This window comes from Mobula hypostoma, chromosome 12 (assembly GCF_963921235.1).
Source record: "Mobula hypostoma chromosome 12, sMobHyp1.1, whole genome shotgun sequence".
In the NCBI taxonomy this organism is placed as follows: domain Eukaryota; kingdom Metazoa; phylum Chordata; class Chondrichthyes; order Myliobatiformes; family Myliobatidae; genus Mobula; species Mobula hypostoma.
This window is the reverse complement of record NC_086108.1, coordinates 69,552,006-69,578,572: the sequence shown is the minus strand read 5'-3', so window position 1 is coordinate 69,578,572 and position 26,567 is coordinate 69,552,006. Positions and strand designations below refer to the sequence as shown.

The following is a 26,567-nucleotide window of genomic DNA, read 5'->3' as shown; positions in this document are numbered from 1 at the left end:
GTTAGCTTTGCACAATGTGATAGAGTAAGATTTGCCCATTCCTCCTTGCAAAAAAGCTGTGCCAGGTTAGTTGGGGAGCGGCAGTGGACAGCAATCTTGAGGTCTTGCTAGAGATGTTTGATTGGTTTAAGGTTGGGGGCTGAATACTTATTCAAAGCACTATACATCTTATTGAGTACAGTTACTTGTCAATATTCTTCAGCTGGAAATTTGTCAAGCAATGAAAATATCTTCGATCTGTGTAAAGACTGTGGGGGAGACACACTGAGTACTTGTCAGTCAATGAAAAGAGCATTGCACCAATAATGCCTGACATTTTTGATGTTTTTAACAATAAAGTGCTATGTGAAATCACAGTGAATCATTCTGGAAGAGTTAATTCTTAATATTTTTGAGAAAATTGTGAAGCTTGTTTTTGTAGGTGAAAATCTGACTTCAAAGATTTTGATGATTGCCAGCTGTAGATTGATATGCAATAATTAAGCCATTTTTGTGAACAAAACTTTTTCTTCATATAGTACCTTGCATGCCTGCAAGAAATTCTAATATATGCCTTCATTGTTGTTCTATACCTTCCCCAGTGTTGTTTAGATGTTCCTTTAAACATTTTGAATAGAACTTTTTGGCCGCAATGAGCAAAGGTATGTTTGGAGAAAAAAGGGTGCAGAATTTCATGAAAAGAGCCCCTCTCCAACTGTTAAGCACAGGGGTGGATCGATCATGCTTTGGACTTGTGTTGCAGCCAGTGGCACGGGGAACATTTCACTGGTAGAGGGAAGAATGAATTCAATTAAATACCAGCAAATTCTGGAAGCAAACATCACACCGTCTGTAAAAAAAAAAGCTGAAGATGAAAAGAGAATGGCTTCTACAACAGGTTAATGATCCTGAACACACCTTAAAATCCACAATGGACTATCTCAAGAGGCTCAAGGTTTTGCCATGGCCCTCACAGTCCCCCGACCTAAACATCATCAAAAATCTGTGGATAGACCTCAGAAGAGCAGTGCATGCAAGACGGCCCAAGAATCTCACAGAACTAGAAGCCTTTTGCAAGGAAGAATGGGCAAAAATCCCCCAAACAAGAATTGAAAGACTCTTAGCTGACTACAGAAAGCGTTTACAGTAGTGATACTTGCCAAAGGGTGTGTTACTAAGTACTGCCATGCAGGGTGCCCAAACTTTTGCTTTGGGCCCTTTTCCTTTTATAGTCGTTGTCATACTTTATTGATCCCGGGGGAAATTGGTTGTCGTTACAGTTGCACATAAATAATAAATAGTAATAAAACCATAAATAGTTAAATAGGAATATGTAAATTATGCCAGTAAATTATGAAATAAGTCCAGGACCAGCCTATTGGCTCAGGGTGTCTGACCCTCCAAGGGAGGAGTTGTAAAGTTTGATGGCCACAGGCAGGAATGACTTCCTATGACGCTCTGTGCTGCATCTCGGTGGGATGAGTCTCTGGCTGAATGTACTACTGTGCCTACCCAGTACATTATGTAGTGGATGGGAGACATTGACCAAGATGGCATGCAACTTGGACAGCATCCTCTTTTCAGACACCACCGTCAGAGAGTCCAGTTCCATCCCCACAACATCACTGGCCTTTTTTGTTATTTTGAAACTAAAAGAAGGAAATAAAAAAGTTTTCTTGCTTAAGATATTAAAGAAATGTGTCATCTTTAACTTTATGCCTTTTGGAAATAAGGTCATCTTTTACTCACTTAGCTATTCACAGTAACAGAAATTTTGACCAGGGGTGTCCAAACTTTTGCATACCGCTGTACATCTATAAAAAGTTTGTCAAAGTTTTAGACGTTAGTTCAAATTTTCGCAAACTGTCAAAAAAGTAGAGGTGCTGCTGTGCTTTCTTTGCAATTCCACATGCTAGGCTCAGGGCAGGTCCTCTGAAATAATAATAGTGAGGAATTTTCATGTTTGACCTGCATGCCAAGCTGCTTCAGGTGACGGAGAGAATGACCCTGCCGATGATGGCATGCTTCCTAATAAGCCCTGAAAGTCAGTATTGGAATTGGCTAGCACCGGACAACTAACAGATGCAGAACTCCAATTTAGTGAGTTAACTGGGATGAGAGGTTGGTACATAATGGACATTGGACATTTCCTGATCAAAAGAACTGGCCTAAGTAGTTTGGGGTTGTATAAGGATGTGTTCCCTGTCTTCAGTAGAAAGATAAGATTGTTCCCGCCACAGGTTTTGGTGGGGGGAAAGTAAGCTTTTTTTCCCCCTACTTAACATCTGGTGGTGTTAAATATAAAAGGAAATTGAGTTTTGAGGTCTTCTCCTTGTTGTGATGCTTTGGCCACAGATGGCCTCCTAGCTAATTTAGATTAGCAATATCTGACTTTGATGTGATTTCTACCATAGCAGGTAGTACTTCCTTAAAAGGGTTAGATATTTTAATCATCGAATCATTTTTGCCATTCTTTCTCAAAACATGATCTAATTTTTAATCAATAATTAAACATACCTTTACAGTTCAAGTAGATTTTCACAGCTTTATGGTTATTTGCAGTGCTGTGTAATTTGTGACACAGGAACTTGAAAAGAGAATTTTTGAAAAATATTCAAAAGGAATACACATTTTTGTATTTAACTTATAAATCTGAGCATATGACAAAATGTTATCGTCATTTTAGTCTTTGTATGAATTTAAGATACAAGTGAATTCTACCTATTCAGTGCTATTACACACAGGTTTTGAGATCTCTTAATTTTCTGCCTTCACAGGGCACTCTGTGATACAAATGATTGTGGGAAGCTGACAAAAGAACAGTTTGCCTTGGCTCTACATTTAATAAACCAGAAGCTAACTAAAGGCATTGATCCACCTCAGGTTCTTACTGCAGAAATGATGCCTCCTTCTGATAGTGCACAGAAGGTAAACTTTTGTCTTTGCATGAAATTAGTGCTGCATGATGGAAGCAGACAGCATTGGCATGATTTTGTATGTTGTGGCTTCTACTCATGATCGCAACACAGTCATTCAGTTTCTGAAGGAATATCTGAAGTGATCTGACTAATGATTCAGACTTGTTTGTAAACAACTCATACAATTACTTCTGGAGATACAAGGATAATGATAGTAATATTTGTTGGTTTTATTTAAATCACCCTTTCCTGTCACATGGTTTCACACGTTATTCATCTACATTCTTTGCCTTTGTCACTTCCTTTCTGCCATCTGTTACAAAGCTAAAGATGTCAAATTGGGACCCAAAACAGAAAATGTGTTTTCTGTGGAAGTGGAATAACCAAGCTTCATTCAAAACCCATCAATGAATACATGAAGCATAGGATGATCTGCATGATAAGTTTGATTCCAGTGATAATGCATTCTGAACATTAGAACTTCAAATTGATTGTACACTTTTGAGAATAGTAGTAGATCTTCTGGATTTTGATGACCTTATAAACCATTCAAAATGTTGAGTTTTTGGTCCCATTTGTCTAATGTTTCTGAATGGATTTGATTTTTTTTTCAATGAAATTCTTTCGGTGATTTTGGAAATAAATGGATAAAATCTTAATGGGCACCACAGGTGGAAAAGGTAAGTTTATTTTGATAGTAAGAAACAGAAAGGACTGGCAGTGTACAATCAGGTTAGCATCTGTAGAAAAAACAAAACAGGTTGTTATTTAGTATTGCAACCCTCTTTGGAAGTGATTACTTTGAGACAAACCAGGCATTTTAATGGAGTCAGAAGTCAAGATGAATGGAGTTGGAGAAAAGGGACAGGATAACAGTTAATAGGATGAAGATTTAAATAAAAATAAAGACACTTTCACATGTGAAGGAAATGTATATTAATAGACAGAATGAACCACACTTAGGAAATGTACCAGTCATCTAAGAAAGCAAAGCTGCTTTTTTTTAAAAAGAAGGCGGAAGGTAGGTGTGCAATTATAATGGAAATGCCAGCATTCAGCTGTTGAGTTTTGGTTTGAATTTATTAAAATCACTGTCCATACCCACTTGAAATGTTTGATTCTATTCTGGAAGCTTGACTAAGATTTTGGCCAGAGCAATATGTAGACCCTAGATTGCATTATTTTTTTTTTACTTTTGCTTCAAATAGATTGTCCTGAACATGAACTTTATATTCCTTTTTGGTCTTGTATGCAGCATACCAGCACCTGAAATTTTATATTTAAATTTCCATGCCTTTCATTTCCCATTGTTGTTATAATTAGTACCATTTTCTGCTTTGTGTATTTATAGTATAGGTAGATGTACATGTATCGTCTAATTGTCTGCTGTTTTTGTTAATGTCAACGTTTATAGTTTTAGTATCATTTTCTTCTGCTTCCTTTCTGTAATTTTTCTCTGCTATCGTTTTGTGTTATTTATCTACTTTAAGTGATCCAGAATAATGTCCTGAATATTAATCATGAATTATTGCGGTATTATTTGTGTATTTCTAGATTTTCTGCTGGGGTCTTTTCATAGTTTCATTTTAAAATATGTATTTCTTTGGAAATAATTTTACTGTTTTAATGTACTGTTAGTTGGGATTTTGCAGTAAAATAATCTTGTAACTTTAGCTTGTAACAGCATTTTTTAATCATTGCACATCAATATGATAGAGAAGCAACCTAACCTTTCACTTTTGCCGTTAAATAAAAGGTTTCATAAATTTGGGTTGGTGGCTGTCTAATACTTATTTTCTGTCTCTCTCTCTCTCTCTCTGTGTCTCTCTCTCTGATTGTCTTCCTCTTCCTGAGTTATAGGTCAGTATGCTATGAGTATGTCTTACTAAAATAATGCAATTGCAATTAGAAATTTAAATTTTCTGTCAGTGGTATTAATTCTTCCGAATAACTATTTCTTCCACACACACTGCTCTGAAATTGCTAGTTTTCTTGTTTGTGTGCTCCTTGATGCAAAACAGACATTCAAGGAAATTGCAGGCCTCAGAGATAATCCAACTTAGTTTTTTTGTAGCTTTACTAATTCTCTTTGAACCTTTCTTTCTTGCATTCTACTTCCCTTTGCTTTGCTACAGGCTCTATGCCTTTCTCACTGTACCAGTCATCCTTGCTGCACTGCTTTGATGTCCCTAATATGTGAATAATGCTGGAAGCCTAACGTAGTCCTTCTTCGTTTAAAATGCAAGGTTAGCATAATTATTTACTGTGTAATCTGTCCTTTGTTCACTTTCTTTTGCTCATGGTGAACAAATCCTTCTAGATTTTCATTCTTTTATTTGCAGTTTTTTGACCAAGCACAGTTTTCAAAAATTATGTAATCCATCAAGATTAAAATCAGGCTTTGTCATGTTTCGCAGCAGTTGACTACTGAACGAAATAATATGTTCTTTTGAGTTAATAAATAATCTAAAAGAAGATTGATGAGAAGTTTGGGGGGGGCGAGATTTGACAACATTAATAAATTGTTAATCAGTATATTTTGGCCCATTAATTTCTTCTGCTGCTAACTAACATTGTAAAGTTATGGGACATCTAAACCAGGTTATTGTACGTGACAGAGGAAAATATTTGTGCATTATAATCTGGTGCTCAGAATTAAGCATTCATTAGATCAGGGCTTCAGATCTCATACATACTGAAGATCAATCAGTTTAGATTGGGTTTTAATATTGTTGAAGCAAAAAAATGCTGGACAAGTTGAGGATGAGAATTATGCTTCAGTAAAACATGTGTGCTGTGTTTAATCTGGAAAATGCCATTTAAACTGTGAAATAGAGTAATGCTGTGAATTTTAAACTGATCTGAAATCATGCGATAATATGTCTAAGGGCTTAATGCATGCTTTCCACAGAATGGAGCCATTCTGAGCACCGTAGCTGACTTTTCAGCCATCAAAGAACTTGATTCTATACACAACGAAATAGCCGATCTTCACAGGTAAACACATTTTTGATACTGTATGCATATCTTTGAGTACAAAAGATATTGAACTGGGCAGGATGATATCAAACATTATGGAAATTCAACATTATACTATGTTTTGCCATAAAAGGTAATTCGAAAATAGCAATTACTGTGTAAATATACTGGAGGTTAATGTTCTAATTCGTAATTATCTGCTGTAAGTTGTTTTAGAAATGCAGTATGTTTAATTATCTGTTTGTCTGAAAGTGTCAGCAAGAGGTGATAGTATCAATAATGCAAAATATCTTTGTAAGCCAAATAGCACATTCTTTTTCTCAAGTCCCTACAATGGTTAAAAACAGTATGTTTTCACAGGGGATTTGATGGTTTTTGCAATGAAAATTATTAAAAATTGAGTTTGTTTTCTAAAGCAAGTGAAACTCCTTTTTACCAGGTGTCTGTAGAGACACAATTCGTTAGTCCCTGCTAACAGTCACTGGACTCAGTGTTGAGAAAACCACCTTCTCAAACTTCATACGTCTTGGGTCCCACCAAAACCAGGAAGTTGAGATGTCTCGACCACCTGAACCCTGATCTTTGTGAATACTGTGTAAAATACTGTCCTCATGCAATTAGCAAGAAATAATAGATTGTACACTGCGTACAATTATAAAGTATATTTACAAATTTCAGCTTTATCGAACAGATAGTAGGAAAAAGAAAAGAAAAAAAATGAAAGGGCTCATTGCAGTTAATCCAGTCCAAATGTGCACTTAAGTTGGAGCTCATCTTGAAGTTGTCTTTAACTCACGTGAGAAAGCAGATACCTCCTTCCAAATGTCGCTCAAAATCCATCTCGAACAAGTGGGCTCTCCCATGGGAGTATTGGTTCTTCCTCCTTGAAGCCATTCATCTGCACAAAGCACCTTGTGCAAGAGGGATGGCATCCTCACATCCTCAGCCATCTTCCCTCCTGTCTTCTCCCAGCTCCCGCCAAAAATACCTCACCTACTTCAGTGTCTGTCACAGCATTCTCTAGAACCACCTTCCAATTCCATCATGATTGGCTGACACAACATTCCTAAATTGAACAACATAGCACCTTTAGCTCAAACCCAAACATGCTAAAGCAGAACAGACTACTCTTACAGAACTGCTAAAATGAAATTTCTACAGGATAATAGTAAAAATCTTAACCAGGGTGTTACACAAGGGTTCCCAAACTTTTGAGATGAAAGGCTTGCTTTTGCACTCATGCTGAACAACTTTGGATGAGAGTCAATATTTCAGGTCTGGAACCCTTCATAAGAACTGATGAAGAATCTTGCTCCTGAAAAGTTAATTCTATTTCTCGTTACACAGATGGCAACTAAATTAGCAGATGTTTGCAGCATTTTCTGATTTATTTCAGATTGCTAATATCTGCAGTTTTTATGATTTTCATGATATAAAATTAAAGTTTGACAGAGCAATAGGCCATTCATGAGGAGCTGAAACAAGCCCAATACATTCCCATAAGAGGGAAAAGCAGGGAAATCAAAACCAGGACTCCTTGACTGATGAGGGAAATTGAGATTACCATGATATTTAAAGAAGGTTATATAATATTTGTCATTTGAATTCATTCAGTGAAAGCCAAATTTCGAGGTTCAAAGTAAATTTATTATCAAAGTGCATATACAACCCTGAGATTCATTTTCTTGAGTGTTCAATCATTGTGCAAAAGACAACAAACTGTGCAAATACAAAAATAAAGAAATAATAATAATGAATAAGTAAATATTGAGAAAATGAGATGAAGAGTCCTTGAAAGTGGGAACATTTCAATGATGGGAAAGTGAAGTTAGCCCATTTGGTTCAAGAGCCTGATAGTTCAGGGATTAATAACTATTCCTGAATCCGGTAATGTGAATCCTGAGGCTCCTGTACCTTCTTCCTGATGGCAGCAGTGAGAAGAGAGCATGACCTTGGTGGTGGTGGTGGGGGCATCCCTGATGATGAATGCTGCTTTCTTCCAGCAAGTTAAATATTGTTTTAAGAGGCAAACTGCATTCGGTAAGGAGAGCATCTGACAATAGACCGTCATTTAGCGTAAAAGGGAGCCTAAATGCATTTAACAACATGTAAACAAGATAAGTAAAAAAGGCAGGTTAGGACATTCTAGATTTAAAGAAGGGATAAAAGTTCAGTAATGCAGTGAAAAGTGTGGGTACGTTAGTATTTGTGTTTACTAAGGAGGAATATTCTGTTGGAGCAACTGCAGATGCTAGAAATAATGGATGGGTAAGAATTGATAAGAAGATGGTTCTAGAAAGACTTGCTTTTCTCTTAATGGAGAGTCTGTTGGTCCAGGTGACTTGTATTCCTAGTTGTTGAGAGAAGCAGAGGTATTGTAAATTGACAGACTTGCCATGGTCTAATCTTCCCTAGATACATGCAAGGCTTAGAAAGTGGCAAAGGTGATTGATTACCTTGTTGGGACATTATTTGTAGGCTGGACAGTTTAAATTGAAGGTGGATAAAGTAGAAAAAGATATAATTGGACGGGTGGCGTGTGAGTTAACAGGTACTTGAAGTCTGAGTTAATTAAAGAGAGCCAACATGGATCTATAAAAGGAATATCGTGTTTGACTAAACTAATAGAATTTTTTAATGGAGTAATAGAGAAAGCTGATAAAAGGATTGCAGTAGTGTGGATTTTAAAGTGATAAAGTCCTTCATAAAAGGCTTGTTAACAAGGTTGTGTCTTGTCATATTTGGAGGGTTTGTGTCAATTTGAACAAAATCTGATTTAAGGACAAAAATAACAGCAAGTTTTGGAAGATTTTTTTCCCAGACCAGAAGATGTTGATGGTGCTGTTCCACATTTTGACCAATGTTTTTCCTTTTATATATGACATGGAAATCTGAGTGCAGAATAAAATGTCAAAGTTTGCCTCAGACACCAGTTTTAGAGGCATAGCAATCAGTCAGGTAGCTGCAGTGGGACACAGATAGGTAAGCAGAAAGGGTAGAGGGGTGACAGCATTTAATATCGAAAATGTGGAGGTAGTGTAATTTGATAGAAGAGAGAGGTTTGACGGTTCTTATGGAAGAGAGGAGGGCAGAAATGGTTTTCCCCATTCCCTTCCCTCCCCCATAGCTGACAAGGTTCTTATTTCCTGTACTTCTGCTGTCACTGCTTCTCTCCAGAACAATGTCGCGTTCACCTTCTCTTCCTTCCAGCCTTTCAGAATAGATGATTATGATCCTTCATAATTTCCAAGAGTTCCAGTACAAGCCACCACCAGGGATATCATCCCTTTTCTTTCCCTTGCTGCAATCCAAAGGGACTGCTCCCTCTATGATGCTTGGGTTCATTGTTACCTCTCCACGAATATCCAAACCCCTTCTCATAGCACTTCCCCATGCAATCTCAGTGACTGGTTCTTTACTTCTCTTCTTGCCGACCTCGGCCCCAAACATACATTTCAGGTGAAGCGGCGTTTTATCTGCTTTACTACCAATTTTATATAATTCTTCTGGTGCTCGTGATGTGGTCTCTTTTGCACTGGGAAGGACAAATGCAAATTGGGTGACTGCTTTCCAGAGTACCTCTGTTCATTTCACACGAATGGCTCTGAGTTTTCAGGTGTTGTCACTTTAGTTCGGCACTCCAGTCCTATTTAACTCTGCTTTTGGCCTCCAACGTTGTTTATAATAAAGCACGTAGCTTGTCTTCAGAATTGGAAAGTCATAGCCTTCTGGATGTTGTATTCTGCAGTATCAGGCATTCTAGCCCCTTGCCTTGCATGTTGTAGTGTTGTATTTTTCTTTCCCTCCCACCAACCCACCCCTCAAATTTCTGCTGCTTACCAGCCCATAACACTCTTTCATCCAGCATCACCACTAGTTCTGTCACAGAATCCTTCTGGCCTCCATTTCACAGAAAGAAGAAAAGGGTAGATCTGCCTTTCCTCTGTTTTCTGCTGCTTGAAACTTACATTATTTTTAGTTTTTTCTGTTCTGACAAAAACTATTGATGTGAAACATAAGCTCTTCCTTTCACAGTAGATACTGTCTCATTTGATTATTCCCCTCATTTTGTTTAATAGCTTCTTTCCCTAACGTATCAGGTGCTATTTTGTATACCTCTATCAAATCTCTTCTCAATCTTCAATGTTCTAGGGAATACAGTTCTAACATATTCCACCTTTCCCTATACTGTAACTCAGGTCCTTCTGTCCTGGCAACATCCTTGTAAGTTTTCTCTGTGCTCTTTTGAACTTACTTACATCTTTCCTGTAGGTAGGTGACTAAAACTGCACACAGTGCTCCAAAGTAGGCCTCGCCAATGTCTTATACAATCTGGAGCAACATAGTCTGCAGCAGGAACTTGGCAATTAAACAGCATCTGTGGGTGGGAAGGAACTGTCAATGGTTTGGGTTGAAACTCTGCATCATAGTGAGAATAATTGATAAGACATTTAATTTAATTTCCTATATGGATCAGTGGATGAGGAGTAGTGTGCAATGGCAATCCTTCAACTTTCCAGTTGGTGTGTGTGCCATTCAATCTTGTCCCTCACTGCATCACAAAGCTTTCATGGAGCTCTGAATCCCCTGGTCTTTGTGCTAGTGGATGGCCTGTGTTACAGGCAATCTAGGTGCAATGCTAAGCTGGAAAGGCAATTCTCAAAGAGGGGACAAAGCTAGGGAGGACACGATAACAAACAAACCTCCCAAAAATAACAATGAAGCATCTTGTTTTCCAGATTGATAGTTTGAATGTTTTATATGATGATAGTAACCTAGTTATTAATGTGGTGTTCTGAAGCTATTGGTTTCATCTATGAATGCAGACCTGGTATCCAAATTATTTGTCTTTGGATATTGGTAAATTGACTCCTTTACACTTCTGTTACCTTGGAAGTCTTTCTCTCAACACCACCTGAATTTTTTATTAAACAGAAATAACTTATTCAACATCTAGATGCATCCCACACAAATTCCAACATATTAGATTCTGCTGTGCATGTTTATTTATGACTAAGTAATCTTCACTTACCCTGTTTTCCAGTGCCTTAATTTATAAATAAGAATCTTACCTTTAATCATGAATCCCTCTGCCAAACACACTTTGTTTGCTGTTCACACCAGTTTTCAGTCCCATCTCTGCTCTGCTGATTTCAGTTAATTGCGCACTCACATTTCTCTAGGGAGCAGAGCATTCACTTTAAATGTATTTATACTCTGTGCTTCTTCCCCCTAATCTTTTCTACTTCCTACTTTATCCTACATACAAAACTGTTTTAAATTGCCCTAATTTGTGTTTTCAGTTCCCATTGTAATTTGTATTGGAATATTATGCTTTGTTAGATGTAGAATGCAGAGTTTGTAACAATTGGTTTCTCTCTCTAAGCAACACTTTTGACTCCTGAACAGTTGATCACCCACTTGTTCTCTTCCGTGCAGGTTGTATTTGGCAGAAGGAAAGATTCAGGGGAAATATTTATGTTAACTGGCAAAACTTTCTTTAAAGAGGAGACCACAGGCAAAACTTTCTTTGAAGAGGAGACCACAACTGTTGCTTTGTCTAATGAACAAAGTAACCATTGGATTCAATTCCCTCTATCTACCGATGATCTGAAAATGGTGTAATGTAAATTTAAATATGTTTCAAATAGGAGCCATGATTCCTATTTTTGGTCATTAGCCTTAGCTCACTTATTAATGTTTATGTGTGCAGAATTGTCAGATAAGACCTGATGTCTCCTTAGGTCAGATAGCCTAAAACTACTTATTGATATAGCTGACAATAAAACTGGCTTACAAAATAATTTTGTTTTTGACACTTTTTGAGATATGTGCTTTACTGGCAAGGCCACCATTTACTGCTCATTCCTAATAGGCATTGAGAAGACAGCTTTTTTGAACAGCTGCATTCATTGTGTTGAAACAAATCTCACAGTAGTGAGTTCCAGGATGCAGACCTAGCACTGATGACAGACCAGTGATGTACAGTACTTACAAGGTAGGGCATGGTATTCAAATGCTCCGCTGGTCTTGGTGTTCATGAGTTGGGGACCTGTTGTTGGAGTAGCTCACATGAGGCACTGTAATTGATTTTTTCAGTGGTATACTATAGCTGATGTGTGCCTGTGTCCTGAATAGTATTGAGCTTCTTGAGTGTTATTGGAGTTATCCAGTCAAGTAGAAGATGCTCCATTACATTCCTGACATGTGCCTTGTAGATGGTATAAAAGCTTGGGGGTGTCAGGAGATGAATTTCCAGTGGTGGGATTCCAATCTTCTAGTCTCCACTACAAGCATAGAAAACCTACAGCACAATACAGGCCCTTCGGCCCATGATGCTGTGCCGAACATGTACTTACTTTAGAAATTACCTGGGGTTACCCATAGCCCTCTATTTTTCTAAGCTTGTGGGCATAGTGTTGCTATGTGGTTGGTCAAGTTGAATTCCTGGTCAACGTGACCTTTAGGATACTTATAGTGGGACTCGGCAACATTAAAATGTTGGGATATGTTAAAATTCATTTTTGTACATATTTATTTTTGAGGCACACATGTTACTTGCTGTCTGCAGACGTCTTCAAGGAGCGGTGCCTCAGGAAGGCAGCGTCCATCATTAAGGACCCCCCACCACCCAGGACATGCCCTCTTCTCATTGTTACCATCAGGAAAGGAGGTACAGGAGCCTGAAGGCATACACTCAGTGATTCAGGAACAGCTTCTTCCCCTCTGCCATCTGATTTCTAAACGGGCATTGAACCCGTGAACACCACCTCTGGTGTTCTGTTTTTACACTACGTATTTTAACTTAACTATTTAATAAACATATAATTATTGTAATTCAGTTATTTCTGAATAATAATGCTGCCGCAAGTTTAACAAATTTCATGACATATGCCAATGATGTTAATTTTGATTCTGACTCACTTCAAATTCAGATTACAGGTTCTGAATCCGATTCCGATTTCTTTATCGCATATGGATCAAAATATAGAAATGCATCATTTGCAATAACAACCAGTGCCCCCAAGGATGTGCTGAGGGCAGCCTGCAAGTGCTGTCGCACATTCCGGCAAAAACAGCATGCCCACAGTGTTCCACAGAACACACAAACAGCATCAACAACAACAGCACCAAAATAAGCTCTTTTTCCCATTCCTCTCACTCGCACAGGCATCCAACCCCAGGACTCTGGGCCTCTAGTCCTTCACGATTGACATTTGGGCCTAGATTTGCAGACTCACACTTGCTAATAAGTCATTTATTAACATAAGAACATGTATTTGAGCTAGTTCTTTTGATGTATGTAGCAACTTGTTTTATCTTGGATACATTTGGTGACATTCTGTTTTTTTTAAGCTAAATCAGGTCCTGGTTGTCTTATTCAATGATAAATAAATTGTGAGGCATTTGCATAATAAATACCTTCCACATTTTGGTGAGAACGAGCAAGCAATTTGTCTTTAAAAATTCTTGGGTTGCCATCATCAATAATATTTAGAACCTCAGTTAAAACCTAATGCATCAGCTGTTTAAAACTTGGAAAAAATTCTCAAGAGCTTTATTTGAAGAAATAAATGATTTCTAGTTCAATATTTGCAGATGCATGATGCGCTCGACAAATCTGCAAATGAGCAATGATATATTAATTTTGTATTTAAAGAATAAAACCATAATTTAATATTTGTGCTATCATTTCATAGCCTTTTCTTAATAAACTACCTTTTGGTCTATTGTTATCGACTGCCAGCTTACTTCAGATGACCTGTTATCTCCCTGCCACTGCTGTCTTCACCACTGTAAATTACTTCATCTGGCTCACAGGCTTGGTAACCACCTTCTATTTATATAACGATTCCCTTAGCAAGCTGCTGCTACGGTGTAGTTAAACAATTGTACATACCAGGCAACTCTCTTTTTAAAAAAAATATCACAATCAAATATCATTAGGGCAATTCAGGAAACCTGTTTTGTATCCTCTTCATTATTCCTCTCTTCCCCCCCCCACCTTTCCACAAAGCTCACCACATGAAATTAAATGAATGACTATGCAGTGTGGCATGTCTCCCGGGCTAGGTTGCTTTCCACGTGACTATTATTTCCTGGTTTCTGAAGGGATTCTGTAGAATCTGAAACCCTTGTCTGCGTATGTGGTGAGAGAGGGCAGGCTTACAATTGTTGGAGAACATCAGCCTCTGCTGATTATATCATGCAGGTATGCAGTCATAGGATTCACTCATGACATTCAATTGATATGCATTTGATCTTAAACTCCACACTTCTGAAGCTGAGCTGAGTGCCAAGTTAGAATGCACCGCAAAGATGATGCGAGTGGTAAGAGATTGTTTAAAATCTCCACGGCACCGCTCTTCACCCGATGACCGGTGAGTCTGAAAATTATCAGGGGTTGGGGGGTGGGGAGAAGAGAGGTATGTGTTATGAGGTTCAAAAGACAATTGACAGATCAAAATAAAATTGTCAGCCATGTCTGTGCACTGTCAGATTCTCATTAGTGGTGACTTCATACTCGATTAAAATTTTGCAAACATTTTCATGCCATTAATGTGATGCAATGTTAAATTGAGAATACAAATGAAGTAATTAAAATATATAAGAAGGCCACAATTCGTGTATGTTGTAAGATTTAACAACATTCCTGTTTTGCAGACAAAATCTTTAAACAGAAAAGAATAATATTTCTGTTATATTCTGAAAATTCTTTTAAAAATGTAATCTATAAATTAAAGTACAATATTTTTACAAACGTGCTTTGAATATCTATTGTTTTAATACTAATCAAAATATTTGTGTATTGGTAGTTTAAAATTTAGTTTTGTATAAAATATAGTTTAATGGTGGGATGATGCTTTTAGCTCCTCCTCTTCCTATAAACTCTAGCTTTGATTAGCCAACAGCTCCATAGCAACAGTGACATTTGTGATGAAAAATAGTCTCATTGATTTTCGACTCTGTATTTCACAGAACCCTTTCAGATATCAGGCATTTTCATTCCTCACTGAAATCAGGCATTTCATTCGTAGTTTAAAAGGTTATTGATAACCTTCCCAGTTTCCTTTCAAGCACTAGCTCACTGTAAGACGATGCATTTGAAGGGCGAGTCAGGATTTGGGAGCTGGTTAGCTGTTCCTGCTGTAGCTGATGTCCTTAAGTATACTTGCCTTGTTTGCTGGTCTTCTAGGGAGAAAAGCACTGTTGAAGTGGAAATCAAAGAAAAGGAAGAAGCGGTCAAGCAGCGAACGAGTGAGGTCCAGGCAAGTATTAATTGCACCACTTGTTTAAGTTAAGTGATCAGCATCTGCAAAGTCATGCTGTCCTTGCTGGATTTTCAGACTGTTTTTCAGATGCTGAGATTTTGCTGATTTTACTGTCCGTGAAGGGTTTTAGTTAGGATAACTGTCAGGTAGGTCATGCAGAATTTTCACTGAAGCCAAGCAGTAGCTGTTTTTCAAGATGAAAAATACGGATTACTGTTGGTGAAAAATAAGTTTTATAATTTTCAAATATACCTATTAAGACAGATGAAAAATTTGAAAAATTACCTAAATAGTGAATCTGTTGTATCAAATGCATATTTTCTAATTGTTCAAGTACAGTGACTTTTTAGCTTGAACAAAATTTGTACAAGAGCTTTTTGCTTAATATTTTTGCTTGAGGCATCAACAAGCACATTGATATTTAAGAGTCTAATACAGTTTGTCAGATTCCCTGTGAGCATCGAATTATTCTCAGCTCTAAGGATACTTGCAGCAATCAACATTAGTTAATCAATAAACAGTTTAGGAGGCCGTTTCTTAAAATTAAGTTCTGTTTACCCCAGCTACTAAGATGTCATTAATGGAGATGGTAGCATAGTTGAAGAGGGGATAGTAAGGGGCAAACATTACCTTTTTTATTGTTGGTTATGAATGATAAAACGTCATTAGGATTTCCATATCATGACCAGCTCCAAAGTGAAATTCTTTCATTAAACATCATACCAGATTTCAATTGCATGACGCAGCTAGGATAGCTCAGAGAAATGTAGCTGCATTGTTATTGTGTGGTAGAATTCAATTCAAAATGAATGATTGTATTACATTTATGAAAGCTTCCTAAGAGAATTATAAGAGCAAATCTAATATTTTTGCTTAATATGTCTTTTGAGGTTTTTGGCAAAATATTATAATCTGTACAATTTGATATTCTTTCATGAGCCCTCCCACTCATTCTTCTGTTTCCGTTTACCTTGGTTATATTTAGCAGCATCATCATACCAGCTTGAGAATGTCTACTCTTAATACCTTTAAATACTGTAAATTATTGCAATTCTGATATATATAAAAATTTTGCTTCAGTTTTCAAAAACGGAATTGCTGAGTACAGCAGGCAGTAAAAACACCATTTGCCAGTGCTACAGGGTCTGTTTTTATTGAGTGGATACTGCAGATTTTCAAGATACTGTGTAATTTAGATAAATTATTAAATTTGTTTGATTTTGAATAATATTTGGTTACTTCAGAAGGGAAATGCATTTTGATAGTCAAATGCGAGGTTGTCTGAATGCATTTAACACTTCTGTTTTCATCACACTATAATGGAGAGTTATGAAACGGGAGTCTGGAGGTTTTTACACAATATGGGTGGGGGAAAAAAATAGTCCCAGATTACATTTGTGCATTTGATGCCAGATTTCAAAATGGATTGAGAAAAGGACTTCCAATATGTTGCTTAACCACCGTCTTAGTGGAGGAGGTGTATAGTGCAGAGTCACGTGGAAGGTGAGAAATTCTCATACAAAGCTGTGTTGCTGTTGCATAATTTGGACTCCAGATGATAGTTCTGACGTTCACCCACTGAACTAAATTGTCACCTTTTGAGGTAACTGCTGAATTATTCTTCCTGGGAATCCGGATAGATGCAGCTATTTATGACGATAACTGATTTCATTTACAAATTAGTAAATTGTTCATACATTTTAAGCTGGCCAGCGTTGTTTTTCTTGAAATAAAGTTTGCTTTCCATGTGAACTTTAAATTGTGGCCTTTACTCTGATGGACGTGCATTACAGTATAATTTATAATAGTGCAAGAGGGAAATGCTGTGCACTATCTGTATCAGTTATGGACATTGTTCCCTTTCATATACCCTTTTTAAAAATATACCAACATCATCTCAAAGTAATTTGCAGTCAGTGAGCTGCTCATTGATGTGATGTAATGAAATTCAGCACCAGTTTTCACACATTGAAGTGTCATGTACATTGTCATAACTGAAAGAATTATTTGTGTTAATGATAGTGGTTGAAGGATAACATGATCGAGGCACTGGAAAAGCAGCTCGTTTTTAAGTGGTAATGTGTGATACTTGTGTTCACCTGAAAGCATTGATGACTCTTTAAATGAATGGTTCTGATAAAAACTGTGGTAGTATGATATTTCCTATGTGGCACTGAATTTAAACAAAAACGTGTAACAAGCTTTTGAATGGCCATCTACTACCTATTTATTCCAAAGTGATAACTGAGCTAAGACTAAATCCTATTGAAGGTTTCATTCCAAAAGCTAGCAAGTTGGCTTGAAATTCCAGTTTCTTCACACAATCGGGCTTGAGGCAACAATGGACGTAGTTATTAAGTGAAAGCTGCCGATGACAAGAAAGATGCAGAAAGGTTGAGCTAATGTTTTAAGCACTCTAAGAGGAGCAGCTGAAACTTCTCAGGATTAACAAAAGAGATGAAAGGGGAATGAGCCACATGGCACTTCAAAGTTCCTCCACTTTTCGGTAATGTCATGGCCGATAGTATGCCTTTAGTCATATCCCTTGATTACAGTGTCCATAAATCTTATCAGATTTAGCCTTTAATATACTCAGTGACTGGCCATTCACAATCCTAGTACATTCAAGCCTTGAGAGGAGAATTCAAAATGTTTTGTTGCTGAGGGAAGTCAGGGAATTTGAGGAATTGGCTACAATCTTCCCAACTTCTCAAGACATAAGATCCACCTGGTTCTTGTCCATGTTTAAAACATCTCTTGTTTCTTGATGGCCTGAGTTTGGTACAATGCTTATGTCTGATCAAATCAACACAAAAATTTATTTTTTTTTAAACTCCTAATTCTTGACTCATGCACTGATGATTTGGCTTCATGTTACGGGAAATTATAGTACAGATCATTTTCTGGGAATGCAATCACCTCCCTCAGATCAGTTATATTAAAAGTAGAAATCCAATTAAATCTGGCCTAGCCTGGTGAACTATTTAATTGTTGATCCTTTTCTGTGAATTCAGATCTTTGAGCCCTACATCTGCAAGTGTAACATCTGTAACACTTTGGCCCTTGTCCATCTTTAAAACATTTCTTGATTCTGGCTAGCCAGGTTTTGACACAATCCTTCTGTATGATTGATGCAATTCATTGTTAACATTCTTTATTTGTGTGATGTTTCATTCTGTTGGCTTTAGATTGGTTAAACTTTCATGTCTAAAATGAGAACTGGAGAGAAATGTAATGTAGATGAGGCAATGCATCTCTACTGAGTCAAGTTTGCCGTAAACCAAAGTTATTAGTCATTTCACTGTACTGATGACGTGCACTGGCACATGGTTCTAATTCACATCCTAATTGCATGCTCTTCTCCCTGCTTTTCCTTTTTTGAAAATTGGTTAATTTGAGAGAATATGGCTGTTGAAACGAGTAACATCAAAAGTCAAAAAATCGACTTTATTATCCTGTGCGCAATTACATGTATGCACGTGGTTAATGATAAGGTTACTTTGCAGCAGCATCACTATCTATAAAGACCTGGTAATCCCTGTGATTGATCCCCATAGCCTGGTAATCAGACTTGTAAGCCACAAATTGTGTGCAAGTGGATGAATATGTTTGTTGGAATTCAGGATTTCTTTGCATAGAAACACATATGTCTTGTATTAAGTTCATGGGTGGAGGATTTATTGATAGCCACTTTAATCACATTGTCAAAAATAATTGGCTTTGACAGTTTAGGCAAAGAACTGCACATTCTAAAGAATTTCTAGGCAGTGTTACTTTGCGGCAGTGCTAATGTAACCATTAAATGTTGGTTATGTTGGGTTTGGATGCTTTCTGTATTTGGAGTTTTTCAGCTCCCTTGGGTGGGGTGATGAGACAAGCAGTTCAGAATTGCAGCTAACAAAGAAGTAATCAAAGTAAATTTTATTATCAAAGTATATAAATGTCACCATATACTGCACAACCCGGAGATTCATTTACTTGTGGGCATACTCAATAAATCCAATAACCATAATGGAATCTATGAAAGACCTCACCAACAGGGGTGGACAAACCAGTGTGCAAAAGGTAACAAACTGCAAATACAAAAATGAAAAAAAGAAATAATAATAATAAATAAGCGTTAATTATTGAGAACATGAGATAAAGTGTCCTTCAAAGTGAGTCCATAGGTTGTGGAAACAGTCCAGTGATGGGATAAGTGAAGTTATCCCCTCTGGTTCAGGAGCCTGATGATTGAGGGGTAAGAACTATTCCTGAACCAGGTGGTGTGAGTTCTAAGGCTCCTGTACCACTTCCCTGATGGCAGCAGCGAGAGGAAAGCAAGACCTGGGTGGTGGGGGCCCTGGTGATGGATGCTGCTTTATATATTTTTTTTATTTTATTGAGATACAGCCTGGAAAAGGCCCTTCCAGCCCTTCAAGCTGCACCACTCAATAATCCCCTGATTTAAACCTAGGCTAATTACGGGGCAATTTACAATGACCAATTAACCTACCAAAAAGTATATCTTTGGACTATGGGAGGAAACCCATGCAGTTACAAAGAGAATATGCAAACTCCTTACAGGTAGCAGTGGGAATCCATGTATAACGCTCCGTGTAGATGTGCTCAGTGGTGGGGAGGGCTTTAGCTTTGATGGAGTCCGCCAAAACCATTATTCTTGTAGGATTTTCTGTTCAAGGGCATTTTCATTTCCATACCAGGCTTCGATACAGCCGGTGAATATACTCTCCACTGCACACCTAGAAGTTTAGTTAAAGTTATAGATGTCATGCTGAATTTTCACAAACTCCTAAGAAAGTAGAGGGGTTGCTATTCTTTCTTTGTAGTTGCACTTGCATGTTGGTCCCAGGACAGGTCCTCTGAAATGATAACACCACTGATCCCTTGATGAGTGAGGACCTGACAGATATCTCCATTTCTGCTGAATCAATGAATCATCAAGGTAAAGCAAATGTAACGCCCTGATTAGAGTTTTTACTGCTATGCTGTGGGTATAATTTTAGCAGTTCTGTAACAGCAGTCTGCCTGCTTTCACCCTGTTTGGGTTTGAGCTGAGGTAAGAGGCTTTGTTGTACACCTTAGGAATGTGGTGTCAGCCAATCAGGATGGTGGAATTGGGAGAAGGTTCTGGTGAACAGTGGTGTGGAGAGGTTTTTTTTGGCGGGAGCTGGGAGAACACAGTGGGGAAGATAGCTGAGGATTCTGTCCCTGTTGCACAAGGTGCTTTGTGCAGATGAATGGGTTCAAGGAGGAAGGACCAATACTCCCATGGGAGATCTGTTTGTTCAAGATGGATTTCGAGCAACTTTCAAAAGGTGGTAACACACATCAAAGTTGCTGGTGAACGCAGCAGGCCAGGCAGCATCTGTAGGAAGAGGTGCAGTCGACGTTTCAGGCCGAGACCCTTCGTCAGGACTAACTGGAGGAAGAGTGAGTAAGGGATTTGAAAGTTGGAGGGGGAGGGGGAGATCCAAAATGATAGGAGAAGACAGGAGGGGGAGGGATAGAGCCAAGAACTGGACAGGTGATAGGCAAAAGGGGATACGAGAGGATCATGGGACGAAGGGTCTCGGCCTGAAACATCGACTGCACCTCTTCCTACAGATGCTGCCTGGCCTGCTGCGTTCACCGGCAACTTTGATGTGTGTTGCTTGAATTTCCAGCATCTGCAGAATTCCTGTTGTTTGCTTTCAAAAGGTGGTGTGTGCTTTCGCACAGACTGAGGGTCCAGCGCATGAGTGAACGACAAGAATAATGGGCCCTTTTTGTTTTTTTATCTTTCTTTCCATTAACTGTTTGCTTAAGTTAACATTCTTAAGTATACTTCTTTATAATTGTATGCAGTGTACAAGCTGGTTTTTTTTTGCCGACGGGCTATTTATTGCAGGGGCAGTAAATCACACAGCAGTCACGCAAACTTGGGTTTGGGTGGGTGAGGCATCCCAACTTCAGGGATTTGGCGGAGCTGAAGTTGTATACACCCTAGACATATGAAGCCTGGGGTTTCTCGCCACGGAGTCCAGCGGCTGTTAGGGGCTAACGAGCCGCATTTCTGAGATGCCCAGTAAAAGGGGGTTTCACAAGTATGGAATAATTTCAGATCTGAATTTATTAATGTGTTATATAAATATAGTTATAAAAAGTAGTACCATTATTAAAAACAGAAAATGCTGGAAACTCAGCAAGTCAGACAGCTTTTGTGAAAAGAGAAATAAAAATAATCTTTCAAGCTGAAGACTTCCATTAGGGCAAAGGGAATATCTGATAGGGAAGGTCAGGTTAGGCATGATCATAAGCTGTTGATGAAACCTAGTTGCAGTTTAGTGAGAGTAGTTAGAGAATGACACAAACTAATTGACATGTATTAAAAGAAATATATAATGCAAAGCTTAGGAAGTGCTCAGTAAGTCTCGACATATTTGTGTGGAGGGTAAAACTGAGTTAATATGACAGATTGGTGACCTGCAGTACAAGAGGTTAGAGTAGGAGTGGGATGGAAAATTCAGGTGTTGGCAACTAGAAGATCAGGTTCACCTCTGTATACTGCACCTAGTCTTTTTTATCTGCAATGTAGAGGAGAATGCATCATGAAAAGCTGTACACTTGATTGGAAGGATTGCAGATGAATGACATCTTCTCTGTCGTGACGGTATGGGTCTCTGGATGGTGGAAAGTAGAGGGCCAAAGCATCAGATTGCATGGAAAGCAGCTTGAGTAAGGGAAAGGTTGATGAGCGGATCGGGGAATTACAAATGGATGGCCCCTTAAGAGTTTTGAAAGAGGATGAATGGGAAAAATATCTGATGGTGGGGATCTCTTTGGCGGTGATGGAAATAGTGAAAGGATGAGCAATTGAATGTGGAATCTGGTGGGATGGAAGTTGATGATCAGGAGAGTTTCTAGTGACGGAGTGGTAACAAGCAGGAGGTCTGAGCTCTTAATCCTAAGACATGAATTTGAATCCCACTATATCAGCAGGGAATTTAAATTTATGTAATCAAATAAAAATGGAATTTTAAAATATGGCTATTTTCATTAATAGTGAAAGCATAGGATCCTTGTGAAGCCCCTGTTGCTTCTCTAATATCCTTCTGAGAAAGAACCGCCTTTCCAATGTAATTTACTCTTCACTGGATGATATTGATTAAATGATGTCTTGAGTGAGATGTACTCATTTCCGACTTCAGCTTTGATATGAGCAACTTCTCACAGTTGCAACCGTTGCATGGTGGAGATTTCTGAAATTCTCTTTCCAGGAGGAACTGCTAAAGTACTTTCCCAAATGGACAAGAAACACAATAAATCAGGCTCTCCCTGCACGTCATTTTCAGGTTAGATACCATAGACTGCACTGACATTGCCTGCATTACCAGATGAGCATCTTTCCCAATTGAAAGGGATTCCATCTCCTCAGCATCGGGCTATTTTATAATGCTAGGTCACTACCTCCTGAATTTCTTTACTTTGTTGCAGGTAAACAGCCTTGATTCAGTGACTTTTCGCTATTCCTTCATGGACTTTATTCCACTCAGCTCACTAGTTGACTATCGAGTACCCGGGTATTTCATTCATAAATGTGGTTCAGAGGTTGTATCAGAATGTTGAGTACAGCTTTAGTATACGGTGAGAACAGTACCACCACCATAACACATGGTAACAGACACTATGGACCTCTGTCACCTTGGGTTAGTTGTATCTTCCTCAAAAAGAAGAGATGCTTCTATATACTATATATTCAGTACTCCGTATACTGTGGATCCCAGTTAATTGGGACACATTAGGATCAATACATTTTAGCCCATTTAAGTGGCTGCCCCAATTAGCTGAAAATTAATTAAAAAGGTATGAAAAAAAATCACAAACTACCATTTAACTGAGTAACAAATTATGTATTTAAATGAAATGCAGAACAAATTTGAACATTATTAATACTACTACAGTACTATAAAACTGTGCATTAGGTCCTAATAATTGGTTTGGTGGTTGTCTGTTGTACCTGACGATGACAGGAAACCTGGGTGGGAAAGTTTTTCAAGTGGGGAAATGCCGTTGTACTGGGGCATTTCCACTTACGAACCTTGGAAGTCCGGGTTCAATTGTATGAAGGTTGTCACAACTGCTGTTCCTTGGTTGCAGTGGTTGACTATGATTGTGCCTTGTTATGCTCTTCACTCTCTACAAAGCTTTGCAGAACCCCCTTCCTGGCCATTGGATAGGTTTCATCCGCCCAGTCTGCCAGAGCAGACTTTGCATGCTAGGATAAGCAATGTCCCTATCCCACCAGGATAAAAAACCTGCCAGCTCCCCTCACCTGACTTAGCCCACCTGTCGAAGTGATGTACTGGGGTGTGCCCGCTGTTGTATGCAACAGCTCTTTGCAGTACAGGTGAGAGCTGAGTTTATGCTGCGGTGTTCTTTAGATTTACTATAAGTGAACAAAGCAGCAAAGACACCTAGTGCAGATAATGGACTGGCTTCATACAATTTTGCAAAGATTGCATCCTCCAAATCTCTACTTACATTGCAACATTCAAGGTATCTTTAAATTTTTCAAAAGTTCCTAACTTAATGAAGTAGTGAAATAGTTTCATTTTCATTCCCGACTATGTCCAACATCTCCAAGCCTGAATGCTTGAAACTGCAGTGAGAAAAACAGTTCAGAATTGTCTTACTGCTTATTTCTTGCCAACTGTCAGTGACAAAATTATTGTTTTTTTTAAAGAAGAAGCACACACAACTGGCGCTGTTTAAAAACTGTTCGCTTCAAGCACAATGTAGTGTCTTAACGCCACACAACTGCAGACGTGTGACACTAGTTAGAAAATTTTTGGCAACAGTCCCCTGCCCCAATTAAGTGATATAGAGTCATAGAAACATAGAAAATAGGTGCAGGAGTAGGCCATTCGGCCCTTCAAGCCTGCACCGCCATTTATTATGATCATGGCTGATCATCCAACTCAGAACCCTGCACCAGCCTTCCCTCCATACCCCCTGATCCCCGTAGCCAAGTAAACGAAAGTCCTAAGTAAACGAAAGGAATCCCGGCTATTTTCTTGATTAGTTTTTGTTTTTTAAGAGTTTCCTCATAAGAAGGTTGCCCAATTAACCAGAATCCACTGTATTCAGTTTTTAGTGTGGGGGGAAAAAAAGCAAAGAGAGATGAATTAGTAATTAAAGCTCATGGTCTCTTCTCATTGTTAACATTAGGGGGGAGTACAGGAGCCTGAAAGCATACACTCAATAATTTTGGAATGGATAATTTTTCCCCTCTGCCATTGGATTTCTAAATGGACATTAAACCCATGAACATTAACTCGCTCCTTTTTTCCCTCTTTTTGCACTAATTTAATTTAACTTTAAATATATATTTACTGTAATTTACAATTATTATTTATTGCAAAGTACGGCTGCCACATAACAACAAATATCACAACGTATGCAAGTGATATTAAACCTGATTCTGAAGCATTTGTAATATAATGTGGTTAGGATGATGTGTGTAAAATAGATAAATTTTAAGAAACCCAATATAACGTGTCCTGTTTGCCACTTCAGTGCTTCTGTGACTGTAAAGGAAGTCCAGCACCTTTAAGTGCAGATCTTCCATAAGCTTCAAGTTAAATTTTAACTAAATCTGAATGTCGTGGTTGGACACTGGAAAGGGGGGAAAGACATAAGACTAAAAAACATCCTGTTTAAGAAATATTTGGTTATCTTGAAATGTGATAAAACTGTTTAGTTTGGAGCAGGATGGTAGAGACGTCTCTGTTGTAAAAATGCTGGCTATTTTATCTAATGTTTAATTAGAAAGATAATTTGCATTATGGTGCAAACACCATTATATTTTTATCCTTCCACAAGAAATTAATATCCCATTTATTGCCCATTCTTAATTACCCTTGAATTAAATATTTTACCAGCCTTCCCACAATGCACAAGAATTAATTACATTGCTTGGAATCACATAAGCCAAATCAGGTGTAGTTAACAAATTTCTTATCCTACAGGGCATTAAAGAGCTAGATGGGATTTTAAGATCAAGTGGGAAGGTTCATAGTCACTAATAACAGTCTTCTATACCAAATAATTACTTCCACGATTTGAACTCTTGTTTCTGGATCATTAATCCAGATACCTTGGTTACAAGTCCAACAATATCATTACTGTGTGCTGGGGCATTTTACTTGGCTATCTTATTGATAGAATATTGAGGATATCAAGGAGGAGGAGTAGAAGAAAAGAGTTACCAAGGGAGATAGAAGGGTGGTTAATAAACTATTTTAAATTGAGCATTGAATAACAGGATTCAAGAAGCAGTTGTACATTAAAATTTACAATTTCACAAGCTTATCTTACAGTGCCTATAGAAATATACCCCCCCCCCCCAGAAGTTTTCATGGTTTATTGTTTTACAAAGTTGAACCACAGTGGATTTAATTTGGCTTTTATGACGCTAATCAACAAAAAAAGACTCTTTCGTGTCAAAGTGAAAACAGATCTCTACAAAATGATCTAAGTTAGTTACAACCATAAAACACCAAATAATTGCATAAGTATTCACACCCTTCAAGTTAGTATTTAGTGGATGCACTTTTGGCAGCAATTACAGCCTTAAGTCTGTGTGGATAGGTCTCTATTGGCTGTGCACATCTGAACACTGCAATTTTTCTCCATTCTTCTTTACAAAACTGCTCAAGCTCTGTCAGGTTGCATGGAAATTGTGAGTGAACAGCCCTTTTCAAGTCCAGCCACAAATTCTCAATTGGATTGAGGTCTGGGCTCTGACTTGGCCACACCAAGACATTAACTTAGTTGTTTTTAAGCCATTCCTGTGTAGCTTTGGCTTTATGCTTGGAGTCATTGTTTTACAGGAAAAGTTGCAGATTGCATCTGGTTTTCTTCCAGGATTTCCTTGTATTTTGCCGCATTCATTTTACCCTTTGCCTTCAAAAGCCTTCCAGGGCCTGCTGAAGTGAAGCATCCCCACAGCATGATGCAGCCATCACCATGCTTCACAGTAGGGATGGCGTGTTTTTGATGATATGTGGTGTTTGGTTACACCAAACAGAACATTTAGTCTGAAGGTCAAATAGCTCAATTTTGGTTTCATGAGACCTTAGGACCTTCTTCCAGCTGACTTCAGAGTCTCCCAGACGCCTTCTGGTGAACGCTAGCTGAGATTTCAGGTGAGTGTTTTTTCACTACTGGCTTTCTCTTTGCCACTCTCCCGTAAAGCTGCTACTGGTGAAGCATCCGGGCAACAGTTGTTGTATGTGCAGTCTCTCCCTTCTCAGCCACTGAAGCTTGTAACTCCTCCAGAGTCATCATAGGTCTCTTGGTGGCCTCCCTCACTAGTCCCTTTCTTCCATGGTCACTCAGTTTTTGAGGGCGGGCAGCTCTTGGCAGAACTACAGCT

The 26,567-nt window shown here is 38.3% G+C and overlaps 2 protein-coding genes across 2 annotated transcripts in view; one reads left to right on the top strand and one right to left on the bottom strand.

Moving 5' to 3' along the window:
* Positions 1–26,567, top strand: part of eps15 (epidermal growth factor receptor pathway substrate 15) — a 165,976-nt gene that overhangs the window by 83,436 nt on the left and 55,973 nt on the right. Inside the window, exons 11-13 of the mRNA XM_063064340.1 lie at positions 2,757–2,907; positions 5,809–5,894; positions 15,073–15,145. Coding sequence (XP_062920410.1) covers positions 2,757–2,907; positions 5,809–5,894; positions 15,073–15,145 — 310 coding nt within the window. The remainder of the gene's footprint in view (positions 1–2,756; positions 2,908–5,808; positions 5,895–15,072; positions 15,146–26,567) is intronic.
* osbpl9 (oxysterol binding protein-like 9) overlaps positions 1–26,567 on the bottom strand; it is a 345,172-nt gene that overhangs the window by 310,860 nt on the left and 7,745 nt on the right. The window lies entirely within an intron of this gene.